The 21,960-nt window shown below is 45.2% G+C and overlaps 1 protein-coding gene across 2 annotated transcripts in view; it reads left to right on the top strand.

Moving 5' to 3' along the window:
* The window catches only part of LOC147110287 (protein kinase C beta type), a 354,049-nt gene extending 332,781 nt beyond the window's left edge, over window positions 1-21,268 (top strand). The window contains exon 17 of one of the 2 annotated variants that reach the window (XM_086000116.1): window positions 17,955-21,268. In XM_086000116.1, coding sequence (XP_085856242.1) covers window positions 17,955-18,107 — 153 coding nt within the window. In that variant the 3' untranslated portion in view covers window positions 18,108-21,268. Of the gene's footprint in view, window positions 1-3,943; window positions 5,076-17,954 lie in introns of those variants that run through there. The other variant, XM_086000115.1, reaches the window with a different exon arrangement.
* Window positions 21,269-21,960: the final 692 nt, after the last annotated feature.

Here is a 21,960-nt window from a genome sequence, read left to right as displayed (position 1 = left end):
GTTTGGATAAATTGGCCTCTTGCTTTATGTCTAATTGAACATGTCTATTAATTACCACTGCAGACTTGATCACCTTACCTCTCTATCAGCCACCTTCTAGCCCAGCCACTCACACCCCCTCCTGCTCCCCTCTAACCCAACCACATGTTTGCTCAGGTAATTTCTCATCTACATGAGCCTCTGTCTCCTATAATTCCATCTTTTTCGCCGCCCCTATTTTTCAGCAACATGCCTTCTCAGTCCACATCCCATCCAATGTGACACTCCAGCTGATCTCGCCTCCTACTGCTTGTGCCAGGCTCAACTCCCTCCCAGAGGAGTCTGTGAATCAGCTCTGCTTGGTCTAGATATCACCTCGAGGTGGCACTCGTTGCTGGCTCTCCCAGAAGAGTAACACCTACTACTTCACTCCCATCTCCCGGTGAAGGCCCTGCCCAATTCATTCCCCAGGGACTTCATCTATTTAATCTACTCCCTGCTCTTCTTTTCCCTTCCATTGCCCCCTTTTCCACTCCGTACCACAGGTCTTCAACTGCTGGTCTGTTCTGTATCTATTGATATCTTGGCCTCACAAACCTGGCTCACAGGCAGTGCTCTGGCCAATGAAACCACCCCATTCAGCGACGCTCTGGCCAATGAAACCACCCCATTCAGCTACGCTCTGGCCAATGAAACCACCCCATTCAGCTACGCTCTGGCCAATGAAACCGCCCCATTCAGCTATGCTCTGGCCAATGAAACCGCCCCATTCAGCTACGCTCTGGCCAATGAAACCACCCCATTCAGCTACGCTCTGGCCAATGAAACCACCCCATTCAGCAATGCTCTGGCCAATGAAACCGCCCCATTCAGCTATGCTCTGGCCAATGAAACCACCCCATTCAGCTATGCTCTGGCCAATGAAACCACCCCATTCAGCTACGCTCTGGCCAATGAAACCGCCCCATTCAGCGACGCTCTGGCCAATGAAACCACCCCATTCAGGTACGCTCTGGCCAATGAAACCACCCCATTCAGCTATGCTCTGGCCAATGAAACCGCCCCATTCAGCTATGCTCTGGCCAATGAAACCGCCCCATTCAGCTATGCTCTGGCCAATGAAACCACCCCATTCAGCTATGCTCTGGCCAATGAAACCACCCCATTCAGCTACACTCTGGCCAATGAAACCACCCTATTCAGCTACGCTCTGGCCAATGAAACCGCCCCATTCAGCTATGCTCTGGCCAATGAAACCACCCCATTCAGCTATGCTCTGGCCAATGAAACCACCCCATTCAGCTACACTCTGGCCAATGAAACCACCCTATTCAGCTACGCTCTGGCCAATGAAACCGCCCCATTCAGCTGTGCTCTGGCCAATGAAACCACCCCATTCAGCTATGCTCTGGCCAATGAAACCGCCCCATTCAGCTACGCGTTCCACATCATCCCCTACCCAAAATGCTGTGCTGGTGGTGAGGCGCTCATCATCTGTCCCATCTTGACCGCTTGTCTTACTCCTCAAATACCTTTTCCCTGTTTGAGCAATTCTTCCACTGCCACTCTCCTTTATAATTATCTGCCGCTCCCCCAAACCCCATGATGATATTTGTCACCAAGATTTTCTAACCTTTCTCCTCCCTGAGCCTTTGTACCAAATGACTACTAATCTTCAGATTCCAAATTTCATCAAAAGTACTTGGGAGTAATTTTGACTGTGTGCGATAGTGAAAAAAGGGAGATGGCCAATCGGCAGCCTGTTTAACATCTCTCCCGATTTTTATTTCCAGTAAAGTCAATGGAAACAGTGCTGAGGGTCCGTCATCGCTCACACAGCACTGGCCCTAAAACTCAGCGACTTTTTATTCATTCACCGGATGTGGGCGTCGCTGGCAATGCCAGCATTTTTTGCCCGTCCATAATTGTCCTCAGACCCCCAGTTGAGCTTCTCTTCCGACCCTGTCACTGAGGCCCAAGGTCATGGGAACACCCAATGTAGCGAGCCCCCACCGCTGTCCCCTCCTCTGTCCGTGGCCTTGTAGATGGGGTGAGCAGAGATTCTGCCACTAGGCCGCTCAGCACTAGGTCAGGACCCGGCCTAGCCAAAGTTCCAGCGGGAGTACGCCTGAATGGCCATGGATTTTCAGGGCCTTTTCGTTTAGCTCCTGTTTTTACTTTATGTACTTTTTATCTTTCTAAGGTTTGGGGGGGGGGAGGGGGGAAATCAGACTTCAAGAAACTCCATAAAGCCAGTAGTGACAAATTTAAAATTCTCATCCTTGTGTTCAAATCCCTTCATGGTCCCTCCCTCTCTGTAACCTCCTCCAGCCCTACAACCCCCCAAGATCCCCCAATTTTCATCGCTCCACCATTGGCGGCCGTGCCTTCTGTTGCCTGGGCACTAAGCTCTGGAATTCCCTGCCTAAACCTCTTCGGCTCGCTACCTCTCTCTCCTCCTTTAAGACACTCCTTAAAACCTACCTCATTGACCAAACTTTTGGTCATCTGTCCTAATTTCTCCTTATGTGGCCTGGTGTCAAATTATTTGTCTTATAATCCTCCTGTAAAGCATCTTGGGACGTTTTACTACATTAAAGGTGCTATATAAATATACGTTGTTGTTGTTGTTTATGTGGCTCAGTGTCAAATGTTGTCTGATAATGCTCCTGCCTTTACTACATTATAGGCGCTAGATAAATACAAGTTCTTCAGATTTCAGGACTGGGAGTGGAGGTATTGGTCCCCAAAATGTTCCATTGCTCAATACTGGTTTAGAACACTCCTGACATGCCTCAGCTTTCTGATTGTGGAATGTGGGATACATCATTTGTAGGCGGGGTGGGAGTGAGTCAGACTCACTGTGACTAAACCTGGCCCTGTCAGATTGAATCCATGTTGCTGTTTCTCCCGACCCCCCCTACCGCTTGGCTGGCTCTGGGCTGCCGCTGGCAGGATTGTCCCATACATTCCAAATAGGCCCATTTGATCCCCAGACTGATCTCAGTTGGGACACTCCGATTGTTCTCGGTGCCCCTGGGTTAAGGGAGGGGGAAATCAGACAGAGTTCCTGCAGCTGGTCATGGTCCAGTGGCCCGTGGATATCAAGTGAAGACAGGATAAGGCCCATCTGTAATACTCTCCATTATTATTCTATAACATCATTATATCAAAATGAATTTGATAGTTATTTGTAAAGGAATAAAATAAAAGAACATGAGAGAGGGAAAGGAAATGGGGTCATAGTAGACAGTTCAGTTGAGGAGCTCCCCCTGCACGGGTGCAGTGCGCCGAACGGCGTACTCCCGTGCTGTAATCTCCATAACTCTACCATAAAACTATAATGTGGACATTGACTGTTCAGCCCCAAACATGAAGATTGGTCACTAGACTGAGGTAACGAGTGTCCGTGGTACCCAACCCACCCAGCAGAAGTCAGAACTTCAGGTGAATGGAGTTTGGTAAATGTTAAATGGAGTTGCGATATGAATGGCCGAACAGGCTCAAGGGGCTGAAGGGCCTCCTCCTGTTCCTATGTAACAGGCTCGAGGGGCTGAATGACCTCCTCCCGATCCTGTGTAACATCCTCGAGGGGCTAAATGGCCACCTATTGTTCTTATGTAACAGGCTTGAGTGGCTGAATGGCCTCCTCCTGTTCCTATGTAACAGGGTCGAGGGACTGAATGGCCTCCTCCTGTTCCTATGTTCAGGTGAAGTGCGGAGATAGGAAAAAAACACATTAAAACTGGCAAGTTTAGCAACTGTGATGGAGTGGATTGTGAGCCAGAGTGTAGCCAGTGTTATCCTGGTGTGAGGCGACGTGGGATGTTGTAAACCGATTACACCTGCAGTGCACTATCCATTGCATTACCCATCCTCCGAGATTGGTTTGTTTTACGGAACTAACCCATTTATAAACCCATGACACTCCATCCCATCATCCTTTTTCTTTCTCCTCCCACAGTGCGGGCGCAACGCTGAGAACTTCGACCGATTTTTCACCCGCCATCCGCCAGTCTTAACTCCACCTGACCAAGAGGTCATCATGAATATTGACCAGGCAGAGTTCGAGGGGTTCTCCTTTATTAACTCGGCATTTCTAAAGCCTGAAGTTACATGTTAAAGGTGCCTGGGGAGGAATTGGGGGAAAGGAGAGGGGGGTCAGGTGTCCTCTTCAGAATAGGGCCCAAGCTCTGGGTTGTGCAGCATGTTCAAAGGCTGTTAACTGTTCCGTGATGTTTGCTTTGCAAATCTCTCAAAGCGTGTTGGGAATGCGGTAATTCATCCATCACCTCATCACACAGCGAGACACAGAGTGCACACAGCGGCTGCGGCAGGTGCTGCTGACGGGTTCATATTGCAGGTGCTTCCCTTTATATTCAGCCTGTATGAAGATGCTTTGCAAAAATTATTTGCTGCCTGGTTGCCAAAAGCTGGCCTGTTTGTTTATTAACTGCCTCAATCCAGTGGCTTTCCTGTCGCCCTACTGCAAAACACAAAGGTAATTAATTCCCTTGTTACTACAGAGTGAGACTTGCTCTGGTCACTACCTGCCATGACATCGCTGGAGTGTTTGTGAAGATTTCCTCTGGCTGGTGTTTCTAGCGAAATGTGAACCAGGAAAATCTTCAAAAGATTTAGGATGTCAATCTCAGCAATTCTATAAAAATGTGTCAAACGAAGTTCTTTCTAAATGTTTTATTCCCCACATAATGTGATCCTGGCGGCTGATGTGTAATAATAATCATGTTTGAATCGAAAAAGTGTTTTGTAAAATCTGCTCAGTTTTAGAAGTGATTGTGACTGCCCCCTTTCCCATGTTAGTGTTAAATTGCAACCTCCTCCTCTCTCTGGGCTGAATGATACTTTGAAAGCCAGCCTCCTCCTAACCTGCTTGAACTGGCCTGGCTATTGGTGAATCTTTCAGGAGGGCGCCGGCATGTTTAAAGTGATAACGAAACTTTGCAAGAAATTTTAAAAAGAAATAAAGTGATGCATGACTGTTGTTTTGTAGTGTGTCGCTAACAATGCCTGCAGTTGATGTGCCAAATATTTTTCCAGTATTGATATACAATAAAGAAAATCGCACCAAAAAAGCTCAGCATCACTTTAGTCACCTGTTTAATTTAACAGCCGCTTCTAGTTTAGCTGCTTGGGTGTTTTCTATACCACTGTGCTGGTCCAGGAAGGAAAGTTAATTAAATCTGTCTAAAATTGACGCTGAGTGCTTATCAGAAGTTCCGAGTCCTATCAGTCCCAAACAGGTCACCCCACTGACACACTCGTCTCAGTCTCTTAAACAGCTACTCAATTGTAATCCCCCTCACAAACTTCCAGCATAAATTACAAAATACATCAACCAACCAAGGAAATAATAATCCTGTGCTATAAAAAGGAAAATAGAATGCAGCTGTAAGCAGAAAATACAGCCATTCAAGTACCAAACACTGGCTATTCCACGTAACCCTCTGTGTAACCCTTACCCCACTGAATAAATAGCAACTCTGCACAGTCATACAGTAAGTAATCCTTACCCTGCTGAATAAACAGCAACTCTCCACAGTTATGCAGGGAATAGCCCTTACCCCACTGAATGAACTGCAACTTTGCAGTTACATAGTAAGTAATCCTTACCCCAATGAATAGTAAGTAACCCTTACTCCACTGAATAAACAGTAACTGTTCAGTTACACAGTGAGTAACCCTTACCCCACTGAATAAACAGTGACTGTTCATTTACCCCACTGAATAAACAGTGACTGTTCATTTACACAGTGAGTAACCCTTACCCCACTGAATAAACAGTAACTGTTCATTTACACAGTGAGTAACCCTTACCCCACTGAATAAACAGTAACTGTTCAGTTACACAGTGAGTAACCCTTACCCCACTGAATAAACAGTGACTGTTCATTTACCCCACTGAATAAACAGTGACTGTTCATTTACACAGTGAGTAACCCTTACCCCACTGAATAAACAGTAACTGTTCATTTACCCCACTGAATAAACAGTAACTGTTCATTTACACAGTGAGTAACCCTTACCCCACTGAATAAACAGTAACTGTTCATTTACACAGTGAGTAACCCTTACCCCACTGAATAAACAGTAACTGTTCAGTTACACAGTGAGTAACCCTTACCCCACTGAATAAACAGTAACTGTTCATTTACTCAGTGAGTAACCCTTACCCCACTGAATAAACAGTAACTGTTCATTTACACAGTGAGTAACCCTTACCCCACTGAATAAACAGTAACTGTTCATTTACACAGTGAGTAACCCTTACCCCACTGAATAAACAGTGACTGTTCATTTACACAGTGAGTAACCCTTACCCCACTGAATAAACAGTAACTGTTCATTTACACAGTGAGTAACCCTTACCCCACTGAATAAACAGTAACTGTTCATTTACACAGTGAGTAACCCTTACCCCACTGAATAAACAGTAACTGTTCATTTACACAGTGAGTAACCCTTACCCCACTGAATAAACAGTGACTGTTCATTTACACAGTGAGTAACCCTTACCCCACTGAATAAACAGTGACTGTTCAGTTACACAGTGAGTAACCCTTACCCCACTGAATAAACAGTGACTGTTCAGTTACACAGTGAGTAACCCTTACCCCACTGAATAAACAGTGACTGTTCATTTACACAGTGAGTAACCCTTACACTGCTGAATAAACAGTGACTGTTCATTTACACAGTGAGTAACCCTTACACTGCTGAATAAACAGTGACTGTTCATTTACACAGTGAGTAACCCTTACCCCACTGAATAAACAGTAACTGTTCATTTACACAGTGAGTAACCCTTACCCCACTGAATAAAGAGTAACTGTTCATTTACACAGTGAGTAACCCTTACCCCACTGAATAAACAGTGACTGTTCATTTACACAGTGAGTAGCCCTTACCCCACTGAATAAACAGTGACTGTTCATTTACACAGTGAGTAACCCTTACCCCACTGAATAAACAGTGACTGTTCATTTACACAGTGAGTAACCCTTACCCCACTGAATAAACAGTGACTGTTCAGTTACACAGTGAGTAACCCTTACCCCACTGAATAAACAGTGACTGTTCATTTACACAGTGAGTAACCCTTACCCCACTGAATAAACAGTAACTGTTCATTTACACAGTGAGTAACCCTTACCCCACTGAATAAACAGTGACTGTTCATTTACACAGTGAGTAACCCTTACCCCACTGAATAAACAGTAACTGTTCATTTACACAGTGAGTAACCCTTACCCCACTGAATAAACAGTAACTGTTCATTTACACAGTGAGTAACCCTTACCCCACTGAATAAACAGTGACTGTTCATTTACACAGTGAGTAACCCTTACCCCACTGAATAAACAGTGACTGTTCATTTACACAGTGAGTAACCCTTACCCCACTGAATAAACAGTAACTGTTCATTTACACAGTGAGTAACCCTTACCCCACTGAATAAACAGCGACTGTTCATTTACACAGTGAGTAACCCTTACCCCACTGAATAAACAGCGACTGTTCATTTACACAGTGAGTAACCCTTACCCCACTGAATAAACAGTAACTGTTCAGTTACACAGTGAGTAACCCTTACCCCACTGAATAAACAGTGACTGTTCATTTACACAGTGAGTAACCCTTACACTGCTGAATAAACAGGACAAAGATTTTTAGGAAGTAGACGTTCAGGTCTTTTCACTCATGAACCCACAGTAACAAAGGATTTTAACTTGTGACATTGCCGAAATGAGGAGGAGAGGGAGGTGGAATGCTTCCCCAAAAGAAGGGAGGACTATCTGGCACCAGGTTTCTTGCACCTTCTACAATCTGAATCAAGTGTGCCAGTGGCAGAGGCCTGAGAGAAGGGTACCCTGGCACTCTTGTCTAAGGAGTGGTGGATGACCCTGGGAGGGCAAATTTCCTCAGAGTGTTAAGTGTATCTGGATTGTATACCCATTAATAAAGAGCAGGTTTACCATTTCCCTACATGGAGTGCACAGAAGAAAGATTCATTTAGTTGCTCTGTAAAATTGTAGTGTACACAATTTCCATTCTTACAAAGAAAACCATTTCACGTGTGCAATGAACAAAACAGCTGATAGCAGTGAGTAAAGCGCGCGTTATTTGCCTGGCATAACTCATTGTGCTGAGCTGTTGTGCTCTCCACGGCTTGGAATACCTTTGGCCATCTAGAATACACAAAACAAATGACATACCTTACCTAGAATGCACTGTATCATTGGTTCCTAGTTTCCAGTGTGCCCCAATATGGTATTCAAAGAGATAACTTGCTACTTTCTATTAAAGGAGTGGGTGGAAAAATATCGCCCTCATTAAGATTTATCGGTATTTTATTAATGTATTTTGGTTCCATCCCTTAATGTTGTCTCAAATAATCGAGGCTACATCATGCTGTCAGTAAAGCTTAATAGCCAGGCAAGAGAGAGGTAGAGTGATGCAGAAAGGAATAGAGGGGGTAGAGATGGTAGAAAGATGTAGAGAATGTTACAGAAGGGTAGAGAGTGGAGATAGAGAAGGAAAGAACATGGAGTAGGGATAGAGTACAACAGAGAGAGGTAGAGATAATGATGGAAGGGGAGAGTAGTAGAGATGGATGTTGAGGGGTAGAGCTCAGCAGAGAGTGGTAGGAAAGGGTAGAGATGAGTATAGAGGGGTAGAGAACATGAGAAAAAGGTAAAGAACATAAGAACTAGGAGCAGGAGTAGGCCATTTGGCCCTTCGAGCCTGCTCCGCCATTCAATAAGATCATGACTGATCTTCTACCTCATCTCCACTTTTCTGAACTATCCCCATATCCTTTGATTCCCTTAATATTCAAAAATCTATCGATCTCTGTCTTGAATATACTCAATGACTGAGCCTCCACAGCCCTCTGCGGTAGAGAATTCCAAAGATTCACCACCCTCTGAGTGAAGACATTTCTCCTCATCTCAGTTTTAAATGGCCAACCCCTTATTCTGAGACTGGGACCCCTGGTTTTAGACTCCCCAGCCAGGGGAAACATCCTGTCAAGCCCTGTAAGAATTTTGTATGTTTCTATGAAATCACCTCTCTTCTAAACTCTAGAGAATATAGGCCGAGTCTACTCAATCTCTCCTTGTAGGACATTCCCACCCAGCTTTGTATCATCAGCAAACTTGGATATATTACACTCGGTCCCCTCATCCAAATCATTGATGTAGATTGTGAATAGCTGAGGCCCAAGCACTGATCCTTGCGGTACCCCACTAGTTACAGCCTGCCAACCCGAAAATGACCCATTTATTCCTACTCTCTGTTTTCTGTCCATTAACCAATCCTCAATCCATGCTAGTATATTACCCCCAATCCCATGAGCCCTAATTTTGTTTAATAACCTCTTGTGTGGCACCTTATCGAATGCCTTCTGAAAATCCAAATACACCACATCCACTGGTTCCCTCTTATTTATTCTGCTTGTTACAACCTCAAAAAACGCGAACAGATTTGTCAAACACGATTTCCCTTTCATAAATCCGTGTTGACTCTGCCCAATCCTGTTATTTTCTAAGTGCTCTGTTACCACGTCCTTAATAATAGATTCTAGCATTTTCCCTACTACTGATGTCAGGCCAACTGGTCTGTAGTTCCCCGTTTTCTCTCTCCCTCCTTTCTTAAATAGTTATATAGAGCAACATATTTCCTTCTGTTAGCTTCTCTACTCCGAGTCTTGCTCCCAGGAAAAAAGTGTTTGTGAAAGTTCACCCAGGAACAGAATGAGCCAAGTGAAGGGGCAGTCAAGAGAAACTTGTGCAGTGTAGCTCAGGGTGGGAGTAAGTCCTGTAGGTTGGCTTTCTGAAGGAAAGGCCAGATTCCCGAGTTGGAACAGAGCAGTGAATAGTACAATGGACTTTCATCCTCATACCATGGGCACAGCAGGAAGTTGAAGAGACATCGATCCCAGAGTGCAGCACATAGAAGATGCACAATTTATAGAACGATTCCAGATAGTGGATCTACTCAATGGGCAGAACTGCCTGAACCTCACGGAAGAACAATGCCTAATGAAGTTCCGGCTCAGTGGAGATAATTTAACTGAGGGGTCCCATCTGGGCCATGATAATCTGCAGACACAGTCAATCGCCTGTACACATATGTGGTATTAGAGTGTATGAAATTGAATATAGATAATGCAATGTACATGGAGTCACAGAGCTTACAACACTGAAGGAATCCATGCAGTGATCCCACCTGCACCAGTGCAAGTTCTTTAACTGGACCTATTTACTGTAATGCCAATTCCCTGTCTTTTCCCCATATCCTTTTATATTCTTCCTTTACAAATATATATCAAATTCCTTTTCAATAGTCACTTGTGGTAAATCAATCCGTGTTCTATAACCCTCTCTGTGAAAAAGTTTCTTCAAACATCCCCCTTCATTCTTCTAATGATAATCTTGAGTCTATACCCTTCTTATGAATTCAATGCAATCTTTCACTATTTCCCCCTTCATGTCATTCTAGTGAATATATAACACACTCCTTCACTAATATAACACACCTTTGCATTGATGTAACATACCCACACTGATGTAACAATCTGTCACTGATTTACCACACCCCTCATTGATATAATACCGTCCCTTACTGATATAACATATCCCTCACCTATAAAAGACACTGACATAACACACTTCTCATTGATACAAACATCCTTATTAACTTACCACATGCTCAGTTGATATAACATGCCATCTCACTGATACAACATACCCTAACAAATATAACACAAATGCAGCAGCCTGTAACAGAAATAATATGTTCTCACACTGATGTAACACAGTCCATTACTCAGTATATACATTGTCAATTGCATCCCATTCCTCAGTTTGCATTATTAGTGTGTACATTATCAATCATTTCTTGTTACTCATGTACAATATTATTTTCAGTTATTCACTTTGCATTGTTGCTCAATGTGTACAGTATCATTTTTTCCTGTATAGAGTATTAATCCTTTCCTGTTCAGTTTGTGTTGTTAATGTGTACATTATCAACCATTTCCTGTTGCTCAGTATGTACATTATCAACCATTTCCTGTTGCTCAGTTTGTGTTACTGTGTGTATATTATGGACCTCTTCCTGTTACTCAAGTGTGTACAGTATAAATTATTTCTTGTTATTTAGTTTGCCTTGTTACTCCGTGTGAATGTTATCAAGCGTACAATGTTACTCGGTGTGTACTGGTTTGATAGTCTCCCCCTCAGAATATACTGTTAGTCAATGTCGACAGTATAAATCATTGTGTATTACACAAGGTGTATTGTTATTCTGTGTTTTGTATCCTTATATAGCCAGCATGTTCTAGAAGAATGTTCCTTATTTACCAAGCATGTACTCCAAGAATACCTCTTGCTAGCCAGGATACAGAAAACAAATGACATCCCTTACTCAGAATGCACTGCATGAATATCTCCCTACCAAGAAAAACAGAAATGAATGCCCCGTGTAACCTAGCATGAACTGCATAAATACCCCACCGATTGAGAATACACAAAATAAATGACCCCTCTTACCCAGCATGAATTGCATGACTACCCCCTCCTACCCAAATACACAAAATGAATGCCCCTTACCCATCATGAGATGTTTATATACCCCCTTTTATCCCGCATGTTTATCAATGCCTCCTCTAAGAGAATATGAAGTTTGAAATGCCCCATGATACCAAGCATGCAGTAAATCACTGGCCCCTCCTTAGGCAGCAATGCATCAATACCCCTTTTACTCCAGTATACAGTGCATGAAGGCCCCATCTAACAATGGGTATGGAATATGAACAACTCCAGTCTGCATTTTTGTAAATGGAGACTCTAGTCTGTATATGTTGGGGTCTCTGGTCTGTATATGTTGCAATCTCTGATCTGTATATGTTGCGATCTCTGGTCTGTATTTCTTGCGATCTCTGGTCTGTATTTCTTGCGATTTCTGGTCTGTATATGTTGCGATCTCTGGTCTGTATATGTTGCGATCTCTGGTCTGTATTTCTTGCAATCTCTGGTCTATTTATTGCGATCTCTGGTCTATTTCTTGCGATCTCTGGTCTGTATTTCTTGCGATCTCTGGTCTGTATATGTTAGGGTCTCTGGTCTGTATATGTTGCAATCTCTGGCCTGTATATGTTGCAATCTCTGGTCTGTATATGTTGGGGTCACTGGTCTGTATATGTTATGATCTCTGGTCTGTATATGTTGCGATCTTGGGCCTGTATATGTTGCGATCTCTGGTCTGTATTTCTTGCGATCTCTGGTCTGTATATTTTGCGATCTCTGGTCTGTATATGTTGCGATCTCTGGTCTGTATTTCTTGCGATCTCTGGTCTGTATATGTTGCGCTCTCTGGTCTGTATATGTTGCGATCTCTGGTGTGTATATGCTAGGGTCTCTGGTCTGTATTTCTTGCGATCTCTGGACTGTATATGTTAGGGTCTCTGGTCTGTATATGTTGCGATCTCTGGTCTGTATATGTTGCGATCTCTGGTCTGTATATGTTGGGGTCTCTGGTCTGTATATGTTGCGATCTCTGGTCTGTATTTCTTGCGATCTCTGGTCTGTATTTCTTGCGATCTCTGGTGTGTATATGTTGCGATCTCTGGTCTGTATATGTTGCGATCTCTGGCCTGTATATGTTGCAATCTCTGGTCTGTATTTCTTGCGATCTCTGGTCTGTATATGTTGGGGTCTCTGGTCTGTATATGTTGCGATCTCTGGTCTGTATATGTTGCAATCTTGGGCCTGTATATGTTGCGATCTCTGGTCTGTATTTCTTGCGATCTCTGGTCTGTATATTTTGCGATCTGTGGTCTGTATATGTTGCGATCTCTGGTCTGTATATGTTGCACTCTCTGGTCTGTATATGTTGCGATCTCTGGTGTGTATATGCTAGGGTCTCTGGTCTGTATTTCTTGTGATCTCTGGTCTGTATATGTTGCGATCTCTGGTCTGTATTTCTAGCGATCTACGGTCTGTATTTCTTGGGGTCTCTGGTCTGTATATGTTGCGATCTCTGGTCTGTATATGTTGCGATCTCTGGTCTGTATTTCTTGTGATCTATGGTCTGTATTTCTTGCGATCTCTGGCCTGTATATGTTGCGATCTCTGGTCTGTATTTCTTGGGGTCTCTGTTATTGTGTTTTTATTGTGGGTTCATGTTTGTGTTCAGTGGTCCAGGTCTGTTACGGACTCTGATCTGTGTTATTTTAGCCTCTAGTCTGTGTTTGTTGGAAGCTTTGGTCTTTGTTTATTGTGTGATTTCTCTGATTTTTCCCAGAGGGTCTGGTCTCTCTTTATTGGGATCCCTCTGGGCTGTTTTTACTGGGGGCCTCTTTGGTCTGTATTTATGGGTAGTCATTAGTTTGTGTTCATCAGAGGCTTTTCTGCATTGTATTTTCTGGGCATGTCTCTGGTCCGTGTTTATTAGGAGTCGTTCCAGTTTGTTTTTATTAGGAGTCTATCTGGTCTGTGTTTAATTAGGGCTGTGATCTGTATTATTGGACATCTTTTGGTTCATTGCTTTTGGATACGTTCTGTGTTTGTTGGAAGTTCTAGTATGTGTTAACTGGGAGTTACTTTGCTCTGTATTTTTGTGATCCCGATTCTGTTTTTATTGGAGACCTTCATTCTGTGTCCATTTGGATGTCACCAGTCTATGTTTATTGTTGGGTCTCTCTGGTCAGTTGGTTATTGGGACTCGCATGTTTGTGTTGATGGGAGTCCCCATCTCTGTTTGTCTGTGTCTCTGGTCTGTGTTTGTTGGAGAGCTCTCTTTCCTGTTTCTGAATAGCTTTAGTAAGTGATTATTGGAGGTTCTATTTGCGGGACCACAATTAGTACGAAACAGAGCTGCCAACTAGAAATAACTAAGAACCTCCAATAATTTGGTCTGTATTTACAGGGGGATTCTGGTCCATGTTATTGGAAGCGCCTAGTCTGTGTTTTGTTGAGGCTTCTGGTCTGTTTTATTAGGTCCTCTAGTCTGTATTTATTGGGGATCACTCTAGCCTGTGTTTATTGGGGATCACTCTAGCCTGTGTTTATTGGGGATCACTCTAGCCTGTGTTTATTGGGGATCACTCTAGCCTGTGTTTATTGGGGATCACTCTAGCCTGTGTTTATTGGGGATCACTCTAGTCTGTATTTATTGGGGATCACTCTAGTCTGTATTTATTGGGGATCACTCTAGCCTGTGTTTATTGGGGATCACTCTAGTCTGTATTTATTGGGGATCACTCTAGCCTGTGATTATTGGGGATCACTCTAGTCTGTATTTATTGGGGATCACTCTAGCCTATGATTATTGGGGATCACTCTAGCCTGTGTTTATTGGGGATCACTCTAGTCTGTGTTTATTGGGGATCACTCTAGCCTGTTTTATTAGGTCCTCTAGCCTGTGATTATTGGGGATCACTCTAGCCTGTGTTTATTGGGGATCACTCTAACCTGTGTTTATTGGGGATCACTCTAGCCTGTGTTTATTGGGGATCACTCTAGCCTGTGTTTATTGGGGATCTCTGTGTTTATTGTGGTCTCTGCTCTTTGGAGACTAGTCTGTGTTTGGCAGGAGTCTCTACTGTATGCATTGGGGTCCTTGGATAGTGTTTATTGATTGTGGTCCATGTTTATTGGGGGCTCTCATCAGTAACATTTGGTTTGTTTGTTTGGGTGTCTGATCTGTGTTTGTTGGAAGCTCTGGTGTATTTATTAGGGGTTCTGGTCTGTGTTTATCGGGTGGTCTCTGATTTGTATATTTTGGAGTCTCTGGTCTATATTTGTTGGGGTTTTGGATGTTTATTTGGGTTCATCTGCTCTGGGCTGTGGTTATTTTGTGATTGCTTTGATTTTTCTTTCTTGGGGGATCTGGTCTTTCTCTATGGCGTCTTTCTGGTCTATGTTAATTGTAAGTTTTTTATCTATTTATTGGGGTTGATTTACATTAATCGGGGACTCAAGCCTGTTCTAATTGTGGGCTTTCTAGTCCGTGTTTGACATGAGTCTGTGGCATGTATTTATTTGGGGGGTCATTCTAGCTTGTGCATGTTTGGAGTTTCCGTGGTCTGTCTTTATTAGGGTCTGTTTAGTCTGTTTTTATTGGGCTATATCTGGTCTGTGTTTATTGGCCTCTATCTAGTCAGGGATGGACTGGCTGTCCCGAAAGGGCATGGGATTCTTCAGGGTTCTCACAAAAAACGGTGGGTGCTGATAATACAGCGCTGTAGAACCCTTCACAGTTTCTCCTGATTTCCCACGTGGCCAGTCCACCCCTGTACCTAGTCTGTTTTAACTGGGGTCTCTCTGGTCTTTATTTGCATGGGGTGTCTGTTCTGTGTTTATTGGGGTTCTCTCGCATGTCGTTATTGGGGATTCCTGTCTGTTTTTTAATGGGTACTCTCTAATCTGTTCGTTGGGAGCTTCACTGGTCTGTGTTTATTTGGGGGCCGTGTTCTGTATTTGTGTATTGGGGTCCATTCATTTCAGGATGGCCTGAAACAAGGTCCAGTCCCTTATTCCACCAGCTCTTCGAGCACAGAGCCACAGAATGGGTCACACCAAGAACTGCATATAGGGCAGGAAACAACAGCACAGGTAGGTGAATCATTTAAAGTGTTTCTGGGGCAGGAGCAGGACAGGCGTTTGATCTTACATCACCTGAAATCAGATTACTCCCACCCTCACTAAATTAGTTACATTGAAAGCTCCCTCCTTGAGAATATATGTTCCCAGTTCCCCAAGGCTGCTCCATCCATCCTGTCAGGTAGAGCAGATGTTGGTCAGTGAGGGGCGGACGTGAACTGATACCAGATGTGAGGTTGATGCGGAAGGAGTTTATCTGGTTCATCAACCTATAGATTTTGGGGATTAGTCAGCGATGCTGTGTGATTCTTGGGAACAGAAGCATTGAGAGTCCCAGAGATAGTTCCTTCTATCTCCATGAGAACTTATTGAAATGTTTCGTAAGGTGGGAACAGTTTCGAGGACATTCCTGGCCTGTTACCTTTGCATTGCCCCAGTGCCAGCTCCCAGACAGTCTCATTGCCCCAGTGCCACCTCCCAGACAGTCCCATTGCCCCAGTACCAGCTCCCAGACAATCCCATTGCCCCAGTCTCTGCTCCCAGACAGTCCCATTGCCCCAGTGTCTGCTCCCAGACAGTTCTATTAACCCAGTCTCTGCTCCCAGACATTCCCATTGCTCCAGTGTCGGCTCCCCAGACTGTCCCATTGCCCCAGTGTCTGCTCCCCAGACACTCCCATTAACCCAGTCTCTGCTCCCCAGACAGTCCCATTGCCCCAGTACCAGCTCCCAGACAATCCCAGTGTCTGCTCCCAGACAGTTCTATTAACCCAGTCTCTGCTCCCAGACATTCCCATTGCTTCAGTGTCGGCTCCCCAGACTGTCCCATTGCCCCAGTGTCTGCTCCCCAGACACTCCCATTAACCCAGTCTCTGCTCCCCAGATACTCCCATTGCACCAGTGTCGGCTCCCCAGACTGTCCCATTGCCCCAGTGTCTGCTCCCCAGACACTCCCATTGTCCCAGTGTCTGCTCCCCAGACAGTCCCATTGCTCCAGTGTCAGCTCCCCAGACTGTCCCATTGCCCCAGTGTCTGCTCCCCAGACACTCCCATTAACCCAGTCTCTGCTCCCAGACAGTCCCATTGCCCCAGTGTCTGCTCCCAGACTGTCCCATTGCCCCAGTCTCTGCTCCCAGACAGTTTCATTGCTCCAGTGTCTGCTCCCAGACTGTCCCATTACCCCAGCCTCGGGTCACAGACTGTCCCATTGCCCCAGACCTCACTACATGCCTTGGTCCCACAAGCACTCACACGGACACCCAATCGATTGCTGAAATGTCACATCCTGTTGACGTTCAGTTGCTGCCAACAGCGACCAGCGGCTCAATGTCGAGTTGAATAGCAAGTCCGGTTTTCAGCTCTCCTGCTTCCCATGAATGAATTCAGTCGCGGGTGGGACTGCCCATAAATGTGGATCAGTTACATTTACATTCAGGGAATGGGTGAAGACTCACTCCAACACAAGAATGGGGCAGAAGGAATATCATCGAGATGGCACCGTGATTGCACAGAACCTTGGTCTGAATTTCTGTGAGGGGTTGCTCCAATATCCCAGCATAACTTGGATGGGAGACCGGCATTAATGGCTTTTTACGCCATTTCTCCGGAGACACTGCCTGAGTGACGGTGAGACATCGGGAGTTCAATTGCTGGGTGGAGGTGGCTCATCCCCAAGACCACCTTTTAAACAGAGGTAGAGTCACTGGCGCTGCACTTTGATGTGCCCACCTTGGTCCCCAGTGTAACTCTGCAGAGTGACTCCCGCTCTTTGCCGAGAGGTCGACGTTTCTTTCACTCACAAGCAGTCTCTCCCCACCCACGCTCCCAATACAAGGTGAGTTCTTGCAGTGACTGTGAAAGGTTCTGGATAAAGAAGAAAGAAAGACTTGCATTTATATAGCGCCTTTCACGGCCACCGGACGTCTCAAAGCACTTTACAGCAAATGAAGTACTTTTGAAATGCAGTCACTGTTGTACTGTGGGACAAGCGGCAGCCAATTTGCGCACAGCAAGCTCCCACAAACAGCAATGTGATAATGACCAGATAATCCTCTTTTTTTGTTATGTTGATTGAGGGATAAATATTGGCCCCAGGACACCGGGGATAGCTCCACTGCTCTTCTTCGAAATAGTGCCATGGGATCTTTTACGTCCACCTGAGAGAGCAGACGGGGCCTCGGCTTAACGTCTCATCTGAAAGACGGCACCTCCGACAGTGCAGCACTCCCTCAGTAGTGCACTGGAGAGCCGCACTGCCAGGATGGCGAGACAGCTGTAAATCATGTTTCCAAACACAGAAGCACATTGGCTAAAAACCCTTTCTTTGTTTTTTTTTATCTCCTGACAGAGAAACAGCAGAGACACTGGAAACTTTGACCGGGAATTCACTCGCCAGCCCGTGGAGCTGACGCCCACAGACAAACTCTTCATCATGAACCTGGATCAGAACGAATTTGCAGGATTTTCCTACGTGAATCCCGAATTTGTTATTCAGGTTTAAAGAACACCCGAGGGCTCCTTTCTATAAACCCTCACTGTATTTTTAACCTGAAACAATGTTTTCAAATAATTGATTTTTCTTTTCCTAGGTCCCAAGTTCAGCATGAGGTGTTAACACAGCGCCACCCGACATTTTATTCCGACCCTATTCTCAGTGATTGCAAATAATCAGCGGATAGTGGCTGGAACCTCAAAGGAGATGAACATTGTAACTTGGATTCTGACCTGTTGCCGACCCCAAATCCAGACGTGGGGCAGAATAGGGGAAGGCGGGACGGGGGATCAGGGCCGGGTAATGACTTAACCTTCATTGAAAACTTTAATACCTAATGTGGCCACCGTTGGATTTGAGCAAGGTCCGCAGTCCGGCGCAACACTGAAGGGAGTGCCGCACTGTCAGAGGTACCGACCCTCAGACCAGGTGTGGGAACTAAGGTCCTGTCTCCCTGTCCAGGTGGATGCTGAAGCTGGAATGGGAAGGGTTGGTGCTCTGGAAGGATCTTGAAACAACATGGCCTAGAAATTCAGGCCGGCGCAAACTGTGTGCAGGGAACGATCCATGCACCTGAATGGGTCAGCCCGGGGGCACGCCCGACATTGGGCCTTATTTAAGTGAGACCGTGAGCTGCGGGCACCATCTGGGAGTCGCCGGGCAGCTGATGAGTGAAGAGGCTTCGGATTTGGGGCCGCTGCGTTCAGGGCAGCCCAGCTTTGCACAGGGGGCCTCAATCGGCCATATTTGCAGATGCAAAGGCCCCAAGGACTGCTTTAGGCCTGGGCCCTGGACGCCTGTTTTGTTTGCTTACACCAATATGGCAGGTGGCGCACTTCCGGCTCGTAATGAGCGCGCACTTCCTCTCCGCCATACTGGGGGCTTAGGCGTCTGGTTAACGCCCAAAATATGGGCACTGCGCCATTGAATTTCTAGGCCCACAAGACACAAGTGGGAAAAATTAATTTCCATTTTAAAAAAAAACCAACTTTTAGCATTGAGTTTGGAACAATCTATATTCATATAATCTGCACTTTGTTAGCATCACACGTGCTTCGTGTCACACTTCAGCCTTCACACTGATGATTGCCCCACAGTAAAACAGCAGCAAATCAGAATTGAAGCAGGAAACATATGAATCTAACGCAAGAAAACCGATTAGAAATATCTGTGGTCCTGACAGTACATTGTGCATTGCCTGGCACCAATTATTGTAAAACAAGGTATCCTCTGACTGACCACAAGCAATGCCAGGGGAGATCTGCTAGTAATAGATAAAAACTGTGTTGAAAATAACTTATACTTCCTGACTCTTTTCACTCAGTACTTCCTGTGTCCTGGTTTTTTCTATGCTGGTCTGTTCTGTTCCCCCTACCCATCATGCCTGAGTGTCATGCCCACTACACTTTAAAGTACTTCATTTCAATGTTATTTGAACTGGGTTTTTTTTGTATGGCCACTTCTCATTGGCCGCCTCTGACCAGGTAACCAAGTACCTCCTCAATTACCCCTACAATAACTTCCATCTCTGTTGAGACCAGCCGACAGAAGCAACTCAAACTTTTGGTTTACCTCCATTTTGGGGTACGGTAGTGCAGTGGTTATGTTACTGGACTAGTAATCCAGAGTTTAGGGCTAATTATCCAGAGAACGTGAATTCAAATCCAAAAATACCATCCTCACTGAGCCCAGCTCATCCATCACTCCCACCCTCATGGATCTACAGTGATATTCAGCATTTTTCAAACCACCGTTCTTGCCCCTCCCTGAGATCCACGCTCAACGCCATTCGCTGCCACATGCACGCTCTCGACCTCGCTCGTCTGCAGCACCGACTCACTCTCGGAGTTGTCCTGGTCCGCAGTTCCATTTCATGCTTCGCCTCATTTCACAAAAACATTTTTTTTCTTCCTTTCAGGTGTCAAGGACCGCAAGCTTCAACAACTCTTGGACGCCAATGCCCCTCCAGGCCCTTCACTTTCCTCTGATCCCATCCCTCCTTCCAGTCTAACTCTGTGCTGTGTTTTCACTATCCCCTCTCTAACCCTGAATGATCAGTCCTCAGCAAAGGCCTCAGCTTCATAACCTTACACACCCACCGAATTTCAAGCTCGGCACAACGCTGAGCTCTTCTTCCGTTGACTTTGCCTCTGCACTCACTTCTTTGGCCAGGAGTCTTCCCCCTGCACAGTGGACCCTTTCTCCCGTCTTCAGAATTCTCATTCAACCTGGATTCCTCCCTCTGGCCTCTTACCTTCTCTAGACCTTTTCATTGGGAACGGCCGGCATGACATCAGCCGTCACTGAGCTCCATTCATCCATCAATTCCATCCTCATGGACCTGCACTGAGCCCAGCTTATCCATCAATCCCATCCTCATGGACCTGCACTGAGCCCAGCTCATCCGTCAATCCCATCCTCATGGACCTGCACTGAGCCCAGCTCATTCATCAATCCCATCCTCATGGACCTGCACTGAGCCCAGCTCATCCGTCAATCCCATCCTGACCGTGGGAGCGGGCAGGTTTATGGGCAGAGATACGTTCGGATGGAGACAAACGGCGGTAAAGGATCGAGGAGACTTGGGTGTATCATACTTAACGCACGTAACTCATGCTCAAAATTCCACAATCTTTTAAGCTTCGTAATTGATTTGAGGGCCAGTTACGTGTGCCTGTGGGTGCAAATACAGAGGAAATCAAGACACCTTAATGTACTGGGACTTGGTGCTAAGGACAGGTATAGGGTGAAAATTGATGGAAAAGGAAAAGGAGATAAGGCAGGTTTAACCAGGGATGAACACTAAGTCTAAAGCAAGCCGCACCTTTTTCTAAACAGTGTCTTCCATATTATGGACATAGATGTTTTCTACTCAGCTACATCTCATGGAATGGAATGTACTCAAAGATTTCTACCCTTGTGACGTCTATGCATCTCCTTTATCACAAGATCACACTGAGTGTTCTTGCAGTTGATTGCAAAATAATTAATGTGGTTTGAAGCTTGCCAAAAAAACAAAAAAATGTATTGCAATAATTACTGAATTAATTAATTTGCATGACTTTTATGTATCGGTCTCTCTGTCTGTTGTTGGCAGGATGTTCATGCACGAATGCTTCCAAACCCTTGAGTTGTTCTATCTCCAACGATGAAATAAAATTCTGTAATGAAACATCTGCAGCACAGCGTGGCGTATTCACTGAGGAGGAGAGGGTTGGACGGGAGGTGGAATCCACACCCATGGGACTGACACCCATTTTGGACTCTAGGGGGGGAATCAAGGGATATGGGGATTGGGCGGGAAAGTGGAGTTGAGGTCGATGATCAGCCATGATCTGATTGAATGGCGGAGCAGGCTTGAGAGGCCGTATGGCCTATTCCTGCCCTTAATTCTTATGTTCTTATTAACCATCACGCGACATCAGTATTGGTCTGAATATGGGATCCCCTTAAGCAGAATTCTGCCACATTAATTCTGTCTCTCAGAGAATCAAGGCACATTACAGAGGGTACAAGCGATCAGGCTGAATAGATCAGCAGCTACCCGAGTAACAGGTTAGTATGTGGTGGTGCAGTGGGTTAAATCATTGTTCTCTCAGCTCTGGCCACAGGCTGAAGCAATGAAATTCTCCTCTCTCTTCGGGCTGTGGGTCAGTCTCAGCCAGCTCCTGTAGGTCAAGGCACACAGCACGAAGCTATCCACAATCCTGCACCGACTGGTTGGCAGTGTCACTGAGAGCCAATGGGGTCACTGTGTTAGAGGATGGATGTCCTTACTTATAAGTTACTCCTCAAAATAACAGGGTTCACAGCATTACAGGTAGCTATTCACAGATTTATTACGCATGTGATAATAACTATT

The sequence above is a fragment of the Somniosus microcephalus genome, chromosome 11 (genome assembly GCF_052327205.1).
Source record: "Somniosus microcephalus isolate GS21.2 chromosome 11, FLI_Smic_1.0, whole genome shotgun sequence".
Taxonomy (NCBI): domain Eukaryota; kingdom Metazoa; phylum Chordata; class Chondrichthyes; order Squaliformes; family Somniosidae; genus Somniosus; species Somniosus microcephalus.
The sequence above is the reverse complement of the archived record's forward strand: the minus strand, read 5'-3'. Positions and strand labels throughout refer to the sequence as shown.